Source organism: Gossypium hirsutum, chromosome A05, assembly GCF_007990345.1.
Source record: "Gossypium hirsutum isolate 1008001.06 chromosome A05, Gossypium_hirsutum_v2.1, whole genome shotgun sequence".
Classification (NCBI taxonomy): domain Eukaryota; kingdom Viridiplantae; phylum Streptophyta; class Magnoliopsida; order Malvales; family Malvaceae; genus Gossypium; species Gossypium hirsutum.
This window is the reverse complement of record NC_053428.1, coordinates 15012367-15033413: the sequence shown is the minus strand read 5'-3', so window position 1 is coordinate 15033413 and position 21047 is coordinate 15012367. Positions and strand designations below refer to the sequence as shown.

General features: G+C 32.3%; 3 protein-coding genes across 7 annotated transcripts; all 3 read right to left on the bottom strand.

Moving 5' to 3' along the window:
* Nucleotides 1-819: 819 nt before the first annotated feature.
* LOC107960444 (protein GRAVITROPIC IN THE LIGHT 1) lies at nucleotides 820-3257 on the bottom strand. Its single transcript, XM_016896792.2, has one exon. It carries the CDS (start codon nucleotides 2733-2735, stop codon nucleotides 1338-1340), a length of 1398 nt encoding a protein of 465 aa, XP_016752281.1. The 5' UTR covers nucleotides 2736-3257; the 3' UTR covers nucleotides 820-1337.
* Nucleotides 3258-10606: 7349 nt separating this feature from the next.
* Nucleotides 10607-14240, bottom strand: LOC107960445 (protein transport protein Sec61 subunit alpha). 5 transcript variants are annotated; one of them, XM_041113576.1, is made up of 8 exons: nucleotides 14038-14165; nucleotides 13399-13447; nucleotides 12797-13155; nucleotides 12294-12521; nucleotides 11859-12213; nucleotides 11655-11782; nucleotides 11384-11519; nucleotides 10607-11011 (listed from the first exon to the last, which is right to left on the bottom strand). In XM_041113576.1, exons 3-8 carry the CDS (start codon nucleotides 13138-13140, stop codon nucleotides 10772-10774), a joined length of 1431 nt encoding a protein of 476 aa, XP_040969510.1. In that variant the 5' UTR covers nucleotides 13141-13155; nucleotides 13399-13447; nucleotides 14038-14165; the 3' UTR covers nucleotides 10607-10771. The 5 variants fall into 5 exon arrangements, with proteins under 5 accessions (XP_040969510.1, XP_016752283.2, XP_016752282.2 ...); XM_016896794.2 differs by lacking the exon at nucleotides 13399-13447 and having other exon boundaries at nucleotides 14038-14240; XM_016896793.2 differs by lacking the exon at nucleotides 13399-13447 and having other exon boundaries at nucleotides 13892-14167.
* A 271-nt stretch (nucleotides 14241-14511) lies between these two features.
* LOC107960446 (ER lumen protein-retaining receptor A) lies at nucleotides 14512-18765 on the bottom strand. The gene is made up of 6 exons (XM_016896797.2): nucleotides 18508-18765; nucleotides 17907-18172; nucleotides 16814-16929; nucleotides 15123-15196; nucleotides 14970-15033; nucleotides 14512-14871 (listed from the first exon to the last, which is right to left on the bottom strand). The coding sequence occupies exons 1-6, from the start codon at nucleotides 18596-18598 to the stop codon at nucleotides 14835-14837; spliced, it is 648 nt and encodes a 215-aa protein (XP_016752286.1). The 5' UTR covers nucleotides 18599-18765; the 3' UTR covers nucleotides 14512-14834.
* Nucleotides 18766-21047: the final 2282 nt, after the last annotated feature.

Below are 21047 nucleotides of genomic sequence, written 5' to 3'. Positions count from 1 at the left end.
ACCTCGTATCATAGCAAATAATTTTCCTTTTTTGTTTTCATCTTTGATGTGGCCGTACTGTTAAAGTAATTTTTAAGTCTGTTCCTCTTTGGATCCTATTTATCTCATGCTTTACCGTTTGGTTGAACTGCATAGGCTAACCTTTGGACAATAAACAGAATTAAATTAGTGATTACTGGCATTACCCAAGGGTGCAAATTTGAAGGAAGTTGAATGAATTAAACTACTAGTAATCATGTCCTCTCGTGGGAAAGACAAATTTAATAAGCATAAGTTTTTGTTTCCCGCACACAATTATTGTCTTTTCGAAAACCCAAAACGAACTGGCAATCAATCAAGGACTGTCAGCTTCATGTCTGGTTGCACTGAGCATGGCTAAACGTTGCAACGAAATGAGGTAAAAAAAAAAAAACTCCCATAGCACAGAGAAGAGAGCAGAGCCCGTGAACCCTTTTGCTCATATTTTGCAAATACAGCATGTAACCCCACTTTCCTTAAATTATAGTATAGTTTTTCATTATCTGGCCCTACATTGCTTCCCCCAATGTTATACCTACCTAGTTGTATTCGACCCAAACCGCCCATGAAGATAAAAATGCTGTTTTGAAGGAACAACAACAATTTACAGTCGGAATTTGACATTTGATCGTGAAGTTTTGCCATAAATCAGGAGGATTATGGAAACACTGGAGGGACCAAAAATCATTTGTCATGCTAATTGGGAAAACTATCATTTCCCAGTATTAGGAATATTAAATGAGCTGATACATTTGACACGTAAGAACTGAATTATCAAAAAATGGGGAAAACACAAGATTGTTCATGCATTACAGCAAAGCTAATCATAGCTTTAAAAATATTCATCCAGTGCAACTTGCAATTCTTGCCTTTGATTTTTTGGGCATATTACACTTCTACAATTATATTATATTGACATATAACTTTTTTTCTCCGTAACATGTTTTCTTTCTCTATCATAAAACTAGAGTTTTTTTTTTCTTTTTTAAAAGAAGACCTTGCTCTTTCCCATAATCTAAACTACACCTCCTCTTGCTCCTTGTGTAGTTTCGGGTACGGGTCCAGATGACTACTACTCCACAGGCCAGAACTGACGCGCCACCCCACGCTCCGCTTTCTTCCCATAACATGGGAGATAAGTGCACTTCTAAGTTCTAAAGTGGAAGTGGAAACTAAAAACCTTTCAAACACACGCTTGCAAATAGCACTCACCTAGCGGCGCGTGCAACCAAAACCGAGCGCGGATGGCGTAACACGTTTCATCTATTAAATGAAGTACTACTATACATGAATTATCCAAAAAGAAAGAAAAAGGAAAATCAACGACTGACCGGAGGAGTAATCACCGGAGACAAATAAACTTGACTTTGTATCACAGTTGTACCAATCTTAAACCCTGGAACCACCGTGAAACTGACCCTAACGTCAACATTGCCATCGTTGATTTCGCCCGATAAAAGTGATTCTTCAGTCACATTTTCCATGTAAATCTCCGAGAAGCTACAGTCTTTCTTTACCTGAAAGATCGAAACTTGTTCATGCATTGAAAATCCCAAGCAATGCAAGAGCCAAAACCGCCTAGACATCTCTGCAAAAGCTGTGAAAAAAGCTGTGTTCGGGAACCCACTGGAGGTAACTAGCTTCCTTTGGTTCAAGTTCCCGAAAAAGGAACACTCCATTTTAGCATGGACAAGGTTGAGGTACTTGGTTCTGGTGAATCTAGCTAAAGAAGAGCTTGGGTTTTGAGCTAAAAACGATTTAGGATGTACAGATTTCAGGGTCTTGAATGTGTTGAAATGCTGCTCGGGGTCAAGTCTTTTTGAGTCAGAATCTTTTGCGACCCCAAAATCAGGGGAGTCGAAGCCTTCCAACATTGTTCTACAAACAAAGGATTCAAATGCAAAGCACTTATGGCTTTCTCTTGCAAAAACAGCTCCAGGTTCAATGGTTTTAGCAGCTGCATCAAGATCCCATTTTGCCGACTCCATTTCCTTGACCATCATCTTCACAAAACTGCGAGCAGATCTCAAACAAAAGTGTAGAACTTGCACGAAATGACTTGGATTCAACTTCGTGAACTGGAAATCATCGAACATGGACAAAGGCCCGCTGGCGTTTAGTTTCTTTTCCAAGGACTTGTTAAAGGTCGTGCATTCTTCAAGTTGCTTACGAAGTAAAGCAATGTCCGAACCTTTTTCCTCCACATCGGACTCCAGCTTCTTGATCGTGATTCCGTAAGTTCGCATCAAGCTTTGCTGTTCTTGAATCTCAGCGAGCATTAAAGTAACCTGAGGTGAAAGATCAAGATCTTTCTTCAAAAACTTGCGCTTCACCTCCGAAAGTGCTCGGAGCTCTTCCACGACAGCTTGGTCCGAAGCCTGAATAGCGTCACTGTTGTAAGGATGCTGAGCTAGTTGCAGCTCGGCATAAGCGGCTTTGATGGAAGTAACACTGGCGAAAACCTTAGCAAGCAACGCTTCCAATACCGCTTTTTGCTTAACCATGGAGTTGTTTGGTGCATGGGAAGAAGTTTTCCGGTCTGGAGTTGAACCATGGTGCGGCAATTTGCGTTGAGATGCGAGAACACAGATCCCAACCCGATTGCTGGAAGCGATTTTCGTGGCGGTTCTTAGGTTGATGACTTTTTCGAAAGTCCTTGCTAGCCTGCTCTTGTTGTTGCTGTTTGTTAAAGCTGATTTGGGTTTGATTGTTTCCATTTATGAGAGATGAAATCAGAAGGAATTAGAGTTGGGAGCATGAAAATGATAACAAAAGATTTTGGGTTATTGTAACCTTAAAAGAAAAAACAAAAAAGAGAGTAAATTTGGGGGAAAGAAAGTGAATGTAATATGTTAGGAAAGCAACAAAGAAGACATTTTTTTTAGTACAGGATTGAAGACATAGACGGTGGTGGTGGGATTGAAAACAATGAAAAAAAGTGGGATTTAAAGCGCGGGAAAAAAGATGCAAAGGCCCTAGATTTTTCTTACTTCAGTTTTTTTTTTACTCCCATGGTCGAAATCAGTAAACTACAGTTTTCATTATCATTCTTTCACCAAAACCCAGTAAGTAAATTAGATAACATAATCATTTAAAAAAAAAACAAATTGGATCCTTACCGTTCAAGAATTGACAAAGCTTATAACACGATACAACATCATTTTTTTTGAAAAAATCTTGTAGAGAGTAACAAATTAGATTAACCTCAATAAGGCAATTAGGTAAAATCTTTTCGACTACTTTGGATTTGGGAATATATATGGTAATGTAGAAGAGATGATGATAAATGAGTGTTAGTAGGGTCGGGTTGGAAAGGAAGGTCGGTGGGTGATGGAGCCCACGAGTTTGAAGGTATTGGGCAGGAATGGAGGTGGTGTTTTTTGTTTTGGATCAAATGCAGGGGAAGTTTGCCATCTCTTTCTCATCTCATGCATATGTACAATACAATGCCTGCTGTTCTCCATTACTCTTACATTTTTAATAATATCGACAACAGTTTGCCATTCATAAACGTCATTTTCTAGCCAAACAATCTGATATTTTTAGTCAAGGTTTTTTTTCATACAATCTGCTATTATCTGTGGTTGCATCCCAAGGCACTTTTATTTTCATGTTCTAAGTTTTGAAGATTTTAGTAGCTTAGTATTCTGATTAGATATTTGTAAACATAAACCGTATAGTATAGGATATAAAAAAAAATATTTTCCTAATTCCTATACTATTTTCACCTAGATTTAAGTTTATTATTATATTTTAAGAAAATGAGAATAAAAGTGTTTTCAAATTTTTCATTATTTAAAATAATTTTTTATTTTATAAATGTATTTTTCAATTTAAACGAAATAGAAAATGAAAATATAAAATATTTTAAGAAATCAAATACAACTTATATTATAAAATAGTTTCAAGATTTAAAAAAAAAGTACAGATCGAAAATTCAAATTTGGATATCCCTTTTTCCTGTATCATTGACTAAAACAATCCAAAAAATACAAAATTGATGATAAGATTAGACGCAATAATCATAAAGGGCCGGGACTGAGCATTTGAATTAAGACGAATGAGGTGGTTTTTTTCTAAGATGAGAAAATGGTCCAAAAAGTCGTGGCCGAAAGAAGATAGCGACTAAAATGTCCATAAGTAGCAAGTTTTTTAGACTAGAAATGTGGACTGTTTTAGAAACTCTCTTTCGACTTTAAGGCCATGAGTACGGTCATTTACTACTCTAACTTGCACTGTTTCAATCATTTTCTTCTAATTATCTAAATTCTATTTTTTATTAATTTTTTTGTTAAATTAAATTATTAATTCAAATTTAATCAATTAATTAAAAATAAATTTAGGAAGGAATTCACATATTTATAAATTGAGAATCTTAAATATGGAATACAACCTTGTCCTAAAGCCTTATTAGTTGAATTTAATTTCTAATTAATCATTAAAATCATAAATTTAATGTTTTAATTAAAAAAATTATATAAACCGTTTGGATTTTAGCTTGAGCTTAATTGATATGAACATTATTATTAATACCAGAGAATATGAATTGAAGCACATTGGATCGCATATGTCCTCTTATTTAAGGGATGTAATTAAGTTATAAATAATTATAAATATTATGTAAAAGAATCATATAATCATAAAATCAATTAAAAAATATATGAAATTTAGAACTTAGCTTCTTGCCCTAACCACATTAGATGTTTACTTCAAAAAGTCTACGTAATAAATTCGAATCATAAACATAATTTTATTTACTTTTATTAGGAATATGTGAATCAATTATAAATATAATAAAAAATAAGAATATTTGAAGGTTGAAGTAAAACTGATGTTTCATGAAAATCGTTGGGCGTTCTAAAAATGGTGCTTTAAATTGCTGAAAACTGAACAAATTCTGTTTGACTTGTGAGTAATGATTGAATGCATATTGAAGCCATGTTTGTCAAGAAACAATCAAATTATTATGGTTTGTTTTTAAACCATTCGTATTTTCTTATATTTCTATTAATAATTATTATTCAAGTTGCACCTTACAATTTCCAACGTTAATCCTAAAGAATTTACTTCTCTACAGATTTCAAAGTTTAAGAAAAAAAAATGTTGTAGACATTGTGATTTAAAGTAAGATTTACTCAATATTATTAAAAAATAATTACAATAGTTAATTGAGTCTATTCTTGTTTAAAATAACGGCTAAATTAACTAAAAAAATTAGTTTTAAAAAAATTTGAGAGAATAGGTCGATTTCTAAGATATTTACTTGAATAAGTCGATTTTGGAGAGAGGACTAGACGCAGTTTTAACTTATTTTATAAGAAAGCACATTTAGTTAGGCGTGTTTAGCTGAAAACGAGTCCAACTAAATATATTTTCACTTTGATTATACAAAAAAAGTGTCCTATTGAGCACATTTTCGCTATCTTTTCAAAATCATTCTATTTCGATAAATATTTTAAAAATCAACCTATTTACTAAAATAATTTTCTAAGCCTAACTTTTTTTTTTTTTGAAATTTAACCTACAATACCTATCAGGAAGAAAAAAAAACACCCTACTTAAGGTGTATTGGACATTATTTATGCTATTCCTAGCTAGCCAGAGAGCAAAGCCAAACAATGCTTTGTAATATATCTATATACACATCGTAAATAAAATATCGAGAGTTTTAATATTGCTTATAAAAAAAACTAGTCATTCACAGTACACTAAAAAGCCAACTCTAAAAGTAATCCTGTCCTATTCCAACATTATTATAGTAAACGGTGAATTTAATAATCACGTGTGCCTCATATTTGTATATTTTACTATTTTATATTTGAAATTTTATTAATTTATTTATATAAATTTTATTTATTATAAAATAAAAAAGTGTAAAGTTACACATGTGGTCGTATTCTAAATTGTAAATCAACACAATTTTATCTCACACAACTTATTTCTTTATTATTTTTGACCTTTTATATGTAGGGCAGAGTTAAAAAATATTTTAGGGTCAAAATTAAATTGTAAATTTTATTAATAGTAAAAATATAATTTTATTATTTTAATAATATTTATTTTTATAAATTTTAAAAATTTAAATTAAATTTTTATTAATTTTAGAAGATTAAAATATAAATTTATTTTTATTAATTTAAAATTTTAAAAAATACAGATGATCTAAATAAAAAAATTTCTATTTTAGTGGCGGATCTCTCCCCCAGCCCTGTTTATACATGCAAGTTAAGTTATTGTTACTTTTCTGACGATGAAATGCAAGAAAGGTATCTTTAGAAAGGAAAAAGAAAAACAGAGACTCCCCTAAAATGAAAAAGAAATCAATTTAAAAAAAAAATCAGCGACACAAAATCATGGAAGAAGAGAAAGCAAGAAAATAGTAGGGCTATTACAAAAAGAATCACAGCCCCCCAACAATTCTGAAATTAAAGCACCAAACATATCACACCGGGATCACCCCAAAGTCTAAAAAAAGTGGTTAAAATTAAGAACAAAAAGGAGTGACCCTGAAGCCAATGGGGCATATTTTAACATCATTTTTTTTCCTATTTTGGATATGGACTCCTCTTTTTTCAAAGTTTGTAATGACTTTTAATTTGAATTTTTTTCCTTTTTTCATTTGGAAGATAATAGTACTCAGACAACACGGGCTTCTTGTCCAACTTATGTTCCTGTAGAAATCGGGTTAATTTTAGGGTAATTTTTAGTTAAAGATCATTAAATTGTTAATAAGTTATGTTTTAATTATTTAATTTTAAAAAATTACAAAATTGATTATTAAATTATTTAATAGTTTTGTTTTAAGTTATTGAATTGTTAAAATCACTTTGTATGACCTTTTCCGTTTATACTATCTACACCAATTGAATGCTTTCTTTTCATTTCTTTTCTACAATTCAATTTTTTTTTGAAACAACATTGAATGCACGAATCTGTAAACTAAAATCACAGCTACTTTCTTCTTCTATCTTCGACATTGACTGCCAGAACATCTTGGATCTAAGGTATGTTCACTTCCTCATCCACAACACTGATTGCCAAATCGTTATTTGGAACTCACTAATTAAACTTTAGAAAAGAAAAGAAAAATTCAATAATCATTTTATAACTTTTTACAATTAAAAAAGTAAAACGTAAATTTACTAATAATTTAGTGATAATTGCCCTTTTAATTTTATAAGTTCATTAACTATTTTAAACTAAAAAAATCGACTATTTAATTAAGATGGATATATAAAAAAATAATTATTATTATTTAAAGGCATAATAATTGCACTCAACGGGAAGTTAATAATTTGTTGCTCTAAAATTAATGGTGATGTCGTCAACAGCTAAAAACCCTAAATAAAAAGCAAAATTATGACTCGTATGAAAAGATCAAATCATTATTATGATATGGATAAAAGAGAATAGCTATATAATTGAGGTGGAGCTAATTTGAGGGCTTGGTTCACCGTTAAACACATTAATTAAGTTATGCCTGCATGTTATGGTAATAGTTAAAATTGATTACGTAAAATCCAAGTTACAACGAGGGGACAAAACTTGAGACATTATAGTTAATGTTGAGAACTTAACTAATGTTGCTTGTTTGTTGGGCAGATGATATAGAGAATAATCATTAAAATTTTTTGATGGATAAAGCATGCACTTAGTCGTTAATAATCATTAAATCAACCAATCTTGGCTTCACCATTTTCTATAGGCATGCAAATCGTTAAAATATATAAAACTATAGCTTTCAACCTTGCAACTTTTTAATTCGAGGGCGTGCATTTAAATACTTAAAGTAAAATTTTCTTTTTTATCATCATATATATTGAAATTGAGGACAATGTGTAATGTTTTCAATAAATATTTAAGCTATAAATTTTAATTTATTATTTTATTTGGAGTCAATAAGAATTAATCATATAGGAATGAACTGTTGTAGAATTAAAAAAGGAAAAAAATATAAGAACAATTTTAGTATGTCGAATAATGGAATGTATGAAAAGTAATTTATAATATGATACCTGTATGTCTACATAAAATATGAAATTAAGACATTAAGAGATTACGGTTTAAACTATTAAATTATATTTATTTATTTATTAAGATTTTTGTCATTCGATACTATCACTTGAATCTCAATTCAGTGTAAAATTATCAATAAATCTAAAAAAATTATGTACACATGAAAATTATAGGATTTGAATGCAAAATATTTTACTATTTCATCTAAAATCATTTATAGTTTTTATATTAAATTTTTAAAAATTTTTATATAAATATTTTCACTCTGAAGTGTATTGTAATTTAAAATATATAAAATGAATAAAAGAAATAAAACAGACGGTGAAAGCTTGGGTTTTACTAGCTATACTTGAGTGATGAGGACTCTTAATTCCCTTTCGAAATCAATGATAAATATGAATGAATCTTGAGATATACACATATTTCTTTTATTTAATTTTATAACTGGATTTTTTTAATTTTAATAATTTGTCTTACGATCTTATCCTTAAAAAAAAATTCTTTTGAACGTGATTGAAAAAAAAAAGCAGTATTTCGGTGAGGGTCAAGTATCCTTGACATACTACTATTATCGAATAGGTTTTTTATTTTTATTTTTTATTTTTTTAGTTCTATCGAGATATACTAGGGATTAAAAGAATAAAACTACTTCAAAATGCCCAAAATAAGTAGAATAGTGTGAAACAAAAAAAAATGCACACCTTTAAACTCAATCATTGATGGGAGCTCAATGTGCTCCTCCCTCCATTATCAATGACGTGTATGTTATACATGATGAGTTCGAGTCAAATTATGTTTCAATTGAAAATTTGAGTCAAACTAAACGCAATCTCTTTAGTTTATATATGATTATTTATGTTTTAAGCACTATGGCTCTATATTTCAACAAAATTGATTGGAGAAAATACAGTTAATGAATTCCAGCACTTGGCCTAGCGACACTGGGTGTTCATCCCAAAAATTAACTAGTGAGTTTGAATCATAAAAAGAATCCTGTTTATAGTATGTGAGTTAATAGTGATTTGTTTTTGTCTAAGATATGTTAGCCAATTGAAGAAGTACCAATAATATATATAACTTGCATTATTTCTTTTAGGCTGAGATTTCCCCTACTAGATACGGCATCTACCATTCTTTCGGTTTCTTTCTACCCTATGTTTTGCTTTGAAGAATGAAGATCCATGAAAACTCTCCATCTAACTCAACCCTTTATGCTAGTTCTGCAATTTCTTCCACCTTTATTGTTGTATTAGCAGCGTTGGAAAAATCTTCACAAAAAGTAGCAACTCACCAACCCATCTAAGCCCAATAATTCCTTCCCTATATAATTATCTTAGCAGTGGGGAAGAATGATCAAGCTTTCACAGCAAACTAGACCCCAAGTGGGAATTGCATTATAAGGTATAGTAACCAGCGCCGACTAAGATCCCTCTAACGCTTATTTGAGGTGACAATTCATAGCTGAAAATTCAGGTTCTTGAGGACTACTTTTGAATTGGGAGAGCATTTATTTAATTTATTCGGCTCCTGCTTGTACTATGCTACCAGCTGTACCATCAACTTTTCCGCCTTGGCAAGCATAAAGGTCTAATCATAAAACAGGAACCCAAAGGCCATGATAGAAAATATACAGGTGAAAATGAAATGGGAAGCCCTGTAGATTCTTACTGCAAAGGGGCGGGGGGCATCGGGTGGCAATTCATGTCTCTTTAGTGGCCAAAAAATTTGGAAATTCATGTGATTTGTAACTGTTACTCAAAACCTAAACTCTCCAGGTGGAGACAAGATGTGTATTTGATAAGCATGTTTAACGGTTCAATGGATTTTAGCTGCTGAGTTTCACTTTCATGGGATGGAAGTCAATCTTTTTGGCTAGCCGTCACTGAAAAAGAAAAAGGTTAGTGAAGCAGTAGGTAATATGTAATCCAACTGAAAACTAAAGTGAAGGGACATAAATGCTTGGTCTAATTTAACAAATCAGATCATATCTGTAAAAGATTTTTTAAGTAATGAACTGGAATAATTCTAATTGAACTATAAGCGTATATAGGGAGAAATAGAGGATAAAAAAACAAGGGTATTTCTAAAGGTTAAAAGAGTGTCTTGAGTTTGATGCGTTTCATATATTAGATATGGAATGAAAAGTTTATTTTTGTATTAAATATAATATTTGTTTTAAGAATATTTGCAAAGACAAAGAGCAAGTTAATGTGGCCAAATCAGGCTATAGTCTCTTTAATTCTTTTTCTTTTGTTGATAAGCCACTTTAACAAAGTAATGATAAATAATAATGTTGTATTTATATATAAAAGAATCCTTGATGAGCAAGGTTATCATCCAAAGTGTCTGCGTATATTTATTCAGAATGTAATGATTATGTTTGAAATGAAAGGATGTTTGGGTTGCAAAAAGAAATATGGAAGGGACCATTAGCTAAAGACTGTAGGGTATCTAGCTTACTATAAAAAAATGTTTTAATGAAGCTGAGATGTATGCCATTTTTCAAAGATGAATTGTAATGCATGTTTGGTCATTTCATAGTGTAACATCAAAGTAATGAGAATGTAGTGAATTTAAGGAGAAAAGGGAATTTAAATTAAAAGAGTAACAAAACTTGGTTCTGCAATTAAATATCTTTGTAGACTTTAGAAGGGCTAGGAGCGTTAAACGAAGCTGCTATCTACTTAACATCTTCCCAAGTCAAACTCGATCATCAAAAATTTCATGACTAGAAGCTTCAGAGTCCAAAGAAACCCAGTTCACTGGCTCTCTCTTTCTCAAAAGTTTCAAAGTATTGATATATGATTGTTACGGCAAGCAATATTCCAGTACCCGAACCAATTGCTCCCATGAAGTCGGCTAGGACAGTTAATGCACCAATGCACATTCCTCCAAACGCAGCTGCAGTTGGAATGTAGCGATTCAGTTCCTTCTGTAGATTTGAATCTCTATGTCCAGGCATCACCATTTGTTGTTCCTGCAAAGAAAACACATGGGGAAGTCAGAAATACATCCAGTATAACTTTTGTGTTTAGACCTTCAAAAACTCTCTCCGTTTTCTGGGTATCAAAGCACTAGAAATTATTTTTTGTATAAAAAGGTAAGAGCGAAACGTAAATCAACAGAACAAATAAGCATTGACAACATTCAATCACGTATTAGGCCAGAGAACTCAAGATCGATAGAATTTCTAATTCATGCATGAAAGTAAATCAGCACATAAAAGACTCCAGATAGAATAGTGAAAATGTCATTTTTTTACTAATAAAAACCTATGGTAACATCATAATAGAAAAGCCCAAGAACTAAACAGATGGATGAGAGAACAAAAGTTCTCATATAAGGTTACCTTGAGCTGCTTAGCCACATCTTTGGCAGAAGAACCAGAAACTTCAATCCAAGTTTTTGAAAACAAGGCACATGCTGAAAGCATGAACACAAGATAAAATAGAGCATGGAAGGGATTTGCTGCCATGTCCGCTAAGCTGCAGGAAGAAATAGAAAAACAAGGGATCAGCCCATTTGAAGAGAAAATTTACCAAAAGATTAAAATCAAGCATTCCAATTGTGCTGCTGTACTTAACCATGTTAAAGGAGATGCAAGCGAAATAATGTCTAACCTTGCAGGTGCAGTAACATAGTATGCTAAACCTCCCACAGGAATGAATTGACCACCTGAATATTCAGATTCCTTCCATTTACCCAACAGATTCACAAAGAAGTTACCACTGTACTTCCTGTACAGCAACTACAGAAAAATAAATACAGTTATGGTAGTTGAACATTAACAGTAAAATGAAGCCCTTCATATTAAGTATTCAAACCTGGGAGATGAAATAAAGATTTGAAACAAGTGCAGACTGCAGGATGATAGGCATGTTTGAGGTGTAGAATAGCTTAATCGGATAAGACCCTTGCTGTCCACGAGCATTCTTTGATCTTACAGGCAAAACAACACGGAAACCTTGGAAGTAGATGACAATAAGGAAGATCAATACTGTTGCGAGCAAATTTGTAACATTAGGAAGATTCTGCCGATAGAAAGCTTCGCGAAGTGCTCGAACTTTGTCTGTCCTAGTTATCAATAGATGGAACATAGCAATGACAGCACCTTCAAACTCAGCCCCTCGACCACTGTTGATAGTTGTAGGGCTAAAGGCTTTCCAAATTATGTTTTCACTGCACAATTAAAAGAGAATTTGTACTGTCATGTGCAGGAATACATTGAGTGAAAAAGGGGAAACAATGCAATAACATACCAGATATTAGTGGCTATGAAAAGGGAGATCCCAGAGCCCAAACCATATCCCTTCTGGAGAAGTTCATCCAGGCAGATCACAATGATTCCAGCAAAGCAAAGTTGAATAATAATAAGGATAGCATTCCCAACACCAAGCTGACTGACACTGCCATACATACCTGACAGAACGTATGCCACTGCCTCACCGACAGCAATCAGGATGCCCAACAACTTTTGAGCCCCATTTCTGAAAAGCACACATAAAATACAAAATATTATAATATGCACGTAGATATCACAAAGGATAGATCATAAAAATACAGTCTGAGCTATCACAAGAAACTACTTAATCAGTAGTGAACAAGAAGCACAAATAGCATAAAAGTTGTTGGATGTTACAGATGTAAAAGAAGCAGAGAGTTTAACCTACCTACAGAAAAAAATAGCCCTTCATTGGGGTCAAAGGGCAGTTCCATCAATCAGTAAATAACCATGTTACAGATGAATGTGAAAGATACTTACAGGAGTGCTCGATCCTCACGAACACTGTTGTCCACCTCGATGATTTTTGAACCAGCCAGGAGTTGCATCACCAATCCAGATGTCACAATGGGGGTAATACCAAGTTCCATAACAGTTCCACGGTTTGATGCAAGGATAACACGCATCCAATAGAAAGGATCAGCACCTGTCGTAGAGTGTATTCCATATAGTGGAAGCTGACTGCACACCAAAAAGATGAAGAGAGAGACGACAGTGCAGATGACCTTCTCTCTAAAAGGAATTTTCCTGTCAGCACTCTGAACTTCAGGCAGAAATGAAAGAAATGGTCTAACCAGATGCAGTACTCTGAACCCTCCTCCCATATTGACTATTCAGATCTGAATTACACCATTAATTCAGCAGTAATTTTTTAGTTAAGGAACTTGCAACAAATATAATGCATTTAAGAGTATATGAAAACAAAAGATGAAAGATGAGCAGATATTAATGATGCCGGAGTAACTACACCTCTCATTAATAGTAATAATAAATAAATAATGCGCATGAATTCACTGAAAGAGTTCAAACATTTTCCTCCACTTTAGCAAATAATTAGAACACAAACATAGGTGATTCCTTACACAGTTAGTATTCGACTTGATATCAATCTCTAAGTTGTTCATCCAATTCCTACAATTACAATAATTATCATTTCGAAAGAACTGTGCAGGTATGAGGACTGGAAAACCGTTTTGTATAGGCAGCCATATTTATATAAGAAAATCAAGGAGAGACATGAAAGGAACGCACGTCCAGGAAAATGAAATAAATTAAAATGTTAAAGCCAAAGAAGCTATAATGAACAGATTGTCATTCTCGTAAAATTATAACCACTATTAAACTACTAACTTAACAGCGACCTATTAATCCAATTTACAAATCAGAGACTAAAGTTAACGGTAACGAAATAAAGTAATGCATGATAACAATCATTTAAACAAACGATTGGTTCAAAACAGCTAGAGTAAAATGAAAAACCAAAATAAACTCAAGCCTATAAATACATCGATCAAAATACAAGCAGAACTACAACTCCGTGAGTAAATCTGGTAAATCAAAATTTCAGAAACTAACATTCTATAATATTTTATACATGCAAATCCAGATCCGGAATCAACCCAGCAAATCGCTTTCAAGGAAAGAATTTCTCAATAAACAAACAGTAAATGACAACAAAAAGAATAGAAAGAGACAAAGTGGAAAACTAAAATGAAAAGAACCGGAGGCATATGGTGTGGATTCCACAGCAGATCTGAGGAGATCGAAAATCAACAAGGGGTCCAGGAGGTAGAGTTGTTCATTCCTTCGAAAAAAAATTGAATTTTCGATCTTTCGGGTCCAGGAGGTAGAGTTGTTCATTCCTTCAAAAATTGAATTGGATTTAGACCTCTGTTTAGGTCTTTTGGGCCTAGCTGCATCTGCGTTCCGGGTTTTGGTTTCCGTGTTTTTGGGTCTTATTCTTGAATTTTCGACGGAGCAAAAATCTGTCTAGATATGTCATTTTGCTAACCCACTAGTAGAATTTAAAAGATCAAATGGTTTCCTTATTATTGCGTGCACTGCTCTCATAATTAATTCAATTTCATTAATTTACTAAGAATCTGTTGGCCCAAGCAAATCAGAGATGCTATTTGTAGAGACGGGTTTTTGAAGATTAGCTAAAGGAGTTCTAACAATCAGGCAGCGAAAACTTATAGACGAACGCTTCGTAATTTGACATTTACAACTCCGAAATACAGTCAACGTTGGCTCCGTTTTTCTATTTTCACCCTCTTCCAAAACGCGAGAGTATATCTTTACAATGTCAAAAATAATGGGAAAAGCTGATGAAACTGTCATAACTGTGGTCTGCTACTTGTCTAATCAAGGTGAGAAAGTCAGAACTCAGAACTATATAATAATGTTCATGTATCCCAAGTATTAATAACACCAGACACGGACTCTTCTTAATAACGGAACTGCATCCAATGCCTTGAAACAGTAGCCTTACTAAAGGAAAAAAACGCCTTGGCTCGATTCAAGCTGGTAGCTGCAGTTTTGCATTGTTTTTCCAACTGCCGAAAAAAAAAATTAAAAAGGAAACAAGACAATTTCTTTCACATGCTAACAATGTGAGCATAAATTATCTTTTAAAAATGTGCTATTCGTTTACCTGATGAAATAATAGTAGAAGAAATCTGCATATAGCGCTGTCTGGACGATACCGGAGACGCAAGCTTAAAACCAACAAAATATTAACACAAATTAGAATATCAATGTTACAAATAAGCAAATACCACAAGTAGCACTGCTCTTAGCCTCTCACCTATCCATCGACTACAATGTTGCTCTGTAAAATAGCGATAGATCCAGTTAAGAATGTAGAAAGCACGATAAGCCCTGCAGATTCAAGTTTATTTGATCAATATGCCTCATAGATATCTGATAGAATGTCACAAATTTGTATTGTCAAATTTTAAGACATTGAAGAGGTTGAACAAAAACAATCTGCAACCTTGAGAATGTCCAAGCATAATCCATTACTAATCCAACGGTTGTACATGCACATACATATCACTCAAGTAGAAGCGAAATGGAATATAAGCTTGAGCAAATTTAAACTTGGACACATCTGTGCATATGCATGAACTCTATTTCTTGTCTAATATGATGCAGGACTATTAAATGGTTCATTTCCTGGAAATGCATATTGTACATGCAACTAGAATACTTAAGGTAATATTTCAATGGCAATCAACAAGTAACAACAAATGGGCAGAGGGAAGTAGATAGGTTCAGGACCAAAGGTTAAGGAACACACTTGCAAATATGGAAAGTATCACTTGCATTAGTTCTAAAAGTCCTTACCAAATGCCATGAAAACAAATGACCGATCTTCATTATGATTCCTATGTTTTAAGTTTCTGAGAATCAGACTGGCTATAAAAATACAACATGCCAGGAAGAATCATCTAGTTCTGAATTCGAGAAGAACCCTTACAGTAGATAATATGGCTGTAGATATAAGAAAGTTTTCATTGTAGAACTTCTAATCATTTCTCTCACATCCATTAATCAATCAGCATGAATCAGAAAGAAGATTTACATGTACTTTCTACTCTACTGATGAAGATTCGAAAGGGGAAAACTGGAAAAGTACTAGCCATTCATATGATATGACTGAAAAGCCCAGAACATAATATTTGCATGTCAAAATATGCTTTAAGAAATTAAAAAAAAAAATCAAAGGTAACTACTTCAAACTAAGCTACACCTCCAACCTGGAAATTTGCTGGCTCAGCAACACAAAAACCAATTATATAAGTAATCAGGTCTAAAGAAGGAGATCAGTGTCAATTTATTAGCACTGCTGGTGATGCAGCAGGCATTGGATTGTGTGAAAGTAAAATGACAAATGATAAATGATATCGTTTTCACACTGAGCACATATTCTTGCATTTGTTAATTCAGAGGCGTAAAAGAAAGATAGGAGATTGCTTGATTTCATCATCTAACTTGGTTGATGCCTCCATAACATTGCCTAGGAAAAATAAGTAGTTATTTTCACTCACTTGAAGCAATGGTTAAGGCATTATATGTGAACCTCTGAAATTGAGAAGTGGAGATCTAGAGGGAAGAGTGCACTTAAGGAGGAGGCTCGACCAGGGAAGTTCTGGACTATCTTTTTCCTAACATTGATGGTCTTTGGAGAAAGATTAAAGATGTCACGCTGTTACAGGTATATGGAGAAGCCAAAGGGATGGATGATGCTTTGGCATAGACAGGTCAAAAAAGAGGAGTTGTGGCTAGGTGGTGTCTCAGTTAGCTAGTTCATATTGCTTTTGCTTATTGATGTGCTAATTTGGTCCCTCGTGTTCTGTTACTAAGGTGGAAGACTTTAATTTGATTATTGGGGTTCTTTGTATATGTTTTTGTCATACTGGTTTATGTTCAAGAGGCTTTAGTTACATCAGATATGTGTTCTACTAATTGTGTATGAATGCAAACTAAGCGTACCCTAAAAAGAAGACATATTGCCCAGTTAAATTATCCACATTCCCACTTCGTTGTAGCAAAACTAACTGGGGAAGAATCGCAAGAGCTTCCAAGTAGATTGAAAATGCCCAAAAGATCTGCAATGAATAAAACTTATTATCAAATCAGATTGCAGTTATGAACCCACAGGGAACAGAGAAATTGGCTAACAATATGAAATAACAAATTGAACCACCATCAAAAAGGGGAAACCTTTCATATGTTTAGAAAATGAGTGATTCTTTTTCTCTCTTTTTTTTTTTTTGGATAGAGAATCCAGTAAATATCTCAGTGTGTAATTAGACTAAGAAGCTAGAGATAAACAAACTGAGAGAGAAATTACAGGCAAAAGATGAGAGGACGTATATGTGAATAGAACTAATGCAGGCTTTTGAAGTACAACTACTAAAATTTAGAGAGAGAAATTATGCAATTACAAGATAAAGCAAAAGAAAACCATTAAAACGCTTCCTTATACTGTAAACAATAAAAGGAATAATAAGACAAAGGCCACAGGAGATGAATCCAATGAAGTTACTAATTTGAATGGGTTCTTGTCCACAGTAAGGGTGATAGTTCTACTCAGTTCTGAAGAACTTCCAAAAAGGAAATACTTATATTAAGTATCAACAGACAGCACTGTTTTCACCGATGACACTATGACAGGAAAAAGATGATAGTCAAGCTGTATAAATAAATAATTCAACAGATGAGAAAAACAGAGAGGAAGACCAAGCTAGTTCACAAATTGACACCAACGCAGGTAATATATGTTTCATACCACAACCAAACATTGTTGATCAAACCAAAAATGCTCATTTTATTATCATAGCAAATAAGGAGATCCAGAATCAGCAGAATGCAAAAAGAAAAAATATATCATGATTTTATCTGAGTACTCCAGGTCGTTTGCTTTGCTTTCAGCTTGTATAATTAGAACTTGAGAAGTTACCCAGTCTGGAACTAGCTCTAAAAGGTAGCACTACTGAGTAGTAGTATAAAGCAGTACCGAATTATCAATATTCACATTCATAAAATCAAGCTTTCTAAAGCACTAAAAATTCAATGAAATCACCTCCTGAAAGGTGAACTTCTCGTGTACCAAAAGCGCCAAAATGAGGCTAGCCAAAATGAGGAAATAATGACGAAATGTATCGAGGTCCTTGTCATAGGAACGCCTCACGACTCGGTGCATTCTCATACACCAAACAATGGCGAGAGAGCTGGCAATAAAGACCAGCTTCATGATGGTGTTGTACACAGATATAAAATCCGTGAATAGATCCAAGTAGCGGGTCAAAAATACTAGCGCATATAGCTCCTGCGTCTTCAGCGAAATACCTAAAAATAACAAGCAAATTCAAATAGCAAAATAAAGAAAAGATGAAGCTCTGCACCTTTAACAATTTTCAATACATTAGTAAAGAAACGAGGACAGATTGAAGCAGTAGACAAAAACTCAATAAATTCAGTTACTAAGCAACCAAATGGCAAAAAGTAAGAATAAAAATGACGTAATTTTCCCTTTGTTAGCGAATAAAATGAGAGATCACAGGAGGAGAAAAACAAACTAAAATTACGGTTAAAAAATACTCGAACACTTCAAAGTTAAGCCAAAATTACATTTTAGCGGTTTCTCGAGAACCAAACGGAAATGGAAATAGCGGAAAAGTTACCTGAGCAAGATTTGGTAGCGTAGATTTTGAGGAGCAGCACTAAGATGCTGATCAAATGAGTCATATCACCTGCAAACCTGAAGATATTCATTTTGTAATTTGATTTTTTCTCTTTTTCTCCGAAACACCAAAAAATGGATACTGAGAGAATTTAGGTTGATTGATCCCTAAATTTTTTGAAAGTTCGTAGGAATAACAACCGGGCAATTGGCCTTTCTTTCTTTCTTTTGTTTTGTTTTCATAGTGCAAAAAATATATGACGTGGCGCTATGAAACTGCATCTGTTCTTTTGGCTTTCACCACGGAGCCAGATGTAAAGTGGGTTTTGTTCCGGTGCAATGCGGTTCCATCGAGAAATTCATGAGCCTTCCAGCTTGGCGCTTCCTTTTCCGGAAGTTTTTGTTTTGGTTAATTACATTATACACCCTCTAAATATAATTCAAATTCTAAATTAATTCCTCAACTTTAAAATGATGTAATTGAATTTCCAATATATTTTTCAAATAAGTTTTCATTTTATCAGTATTATATCAATAATACCCTTCCATTAACCTAGTTTTCAACTTGGATGTTAAATATTATTTGGATTTAACTTAGAATATATTTAAAATATGTTGATTAAATTTTAAATATGTCTATAATTATTTCATTACAAGTGTTAAAAAAATAGATTTTGGGTGGTAATAATTAGGCTATTTTATTATTAGTGGAGTTCATTGATTGATGATGGTGCCGTTTAACCTTGTTTCCTTTACCTGGGACTATCGTTTTCTTTTATTTGTGTTGTTAGGCTTAATATAGTATTTAGTATTTAAATTTGATTTTAATATTTTTCTTAATTTGGTATTTAAATTTTTTTATCTCAATTTGATATTTGAATTTGACACTTTTTTTTAATTTGGTACTTAAACTTTTTTAGGTTCAATTTGGTACCTAAATTTATTAAAATGTTATACAAATTACGCAAATACTAATGGTGTTAATTTTTTTTGTTATGTTATAAAAATATTATCAGTGTTAGAGAAAATTAATGTTAAAAAAATAGGAATTGAGTTATGCTTAACAAATTAATATTAAATAAGAAAAAGATTTTAAAAAATCCCAAATTAAAAAAAATCATTATTTTCAATTAACTGAATAATTAATTAATTAAAATTAAAAATAATTGAACATATAAAATACAAAAAAAATATCATATCACCTGTCACATGTCGGTCTTACATTGATTATTTTTGCTACCTCATAAAAAATCTGTAGTATATTGGAGTAATTTGTAAAACATTTGACAAGTACCAAATTGAACAAAAATGGATTAGGTACCAAATTAAGAAAAATAGTCAAGTTCAGTTACCAAATTGATCTCCCAAAAAGATTAAATACCAACTTAAGAAAAGTGTCGAGTTTAGGTACTAAATTAGAAAAAAGTGTCAAGTTTGGATACCAAATTGGATAAAAAAGTTTAGGTATTAAATTTAAAAAAAATCAATTTCAAGTACCGAATATTATATTAAACATTTTTCTTATTATTTTTCCATGTGATCCTAACCTAATTCTTTAAATCTAAGCATTCCTTTAAACATCAACTATGGTACCATGATTGACGCTTCAACATATTTCATGTGATTTGATTAGATTCATTATAAAACTTAGATGTATTTATATAAAAATACAGTGTAGCTATTAATATATAATTGAATTGATGTATATCATAAATGTAACGAATCAAAATTTACGGGTATTGAAAAATTAAATTTTTGGGTCATCATTTCTGCAAAATTAATTCGTAAATATTTAATAAATATTTACGAAGTTAGTAGTGTAGTTAATTTGACTTTGGTTAAGTGAATTAGGTTGAATTAAAGTTAATTTAGTGAAATGACTAGATTGAATATAGTGTAAAAGTTTAATTATAGATTAAAGAAAATGTGAAGGACTAAATTAGAAATAAACCTTAAGTGACAAATGTGTGGTAAAAATTAATTACATGTGTATAAAGTATAATACATACATGTGTAGTATAAATATATGTTTACAAGTAAATAATAATAATAATAATGATATAATATAATAATTAAAAGTAAATAAAAAAACAAAAATAGAAAAAAAGAACAGAGAATGAAAACAAAATAGAAAGGAAAGAAAATGAAAATGAAAAATTACGGTTTTGAAGTTTGAAGCTTATTTGGTAAGTCAATTTAGTCCATTTTCTTATAATTTTGATGTTTTTGGAATCTTAGAATAAAACCCTACTTGAATTATGTTGAAATTTAGAAAGTTACTGAATTTTTAGATGTTAACTAGATTAGTAAATTTTTAAATATTAACTAGATTGAAGAAATAGATAAAATGATAGAAATTCAAGTTAGAAGTGGGAGAATGATTGAATTGCAAAAAAGAGATATAAGTTTTGTTATAGTAGGGATTATGTAACACCCCTACCTGTATCCATTGCCGGAATAGGTACGAGGCATTACTAGAGTTTACTGAACATTTTCAGATAATTCTGAGTTATTTATTATTCATATTTTTAAAATAATCAT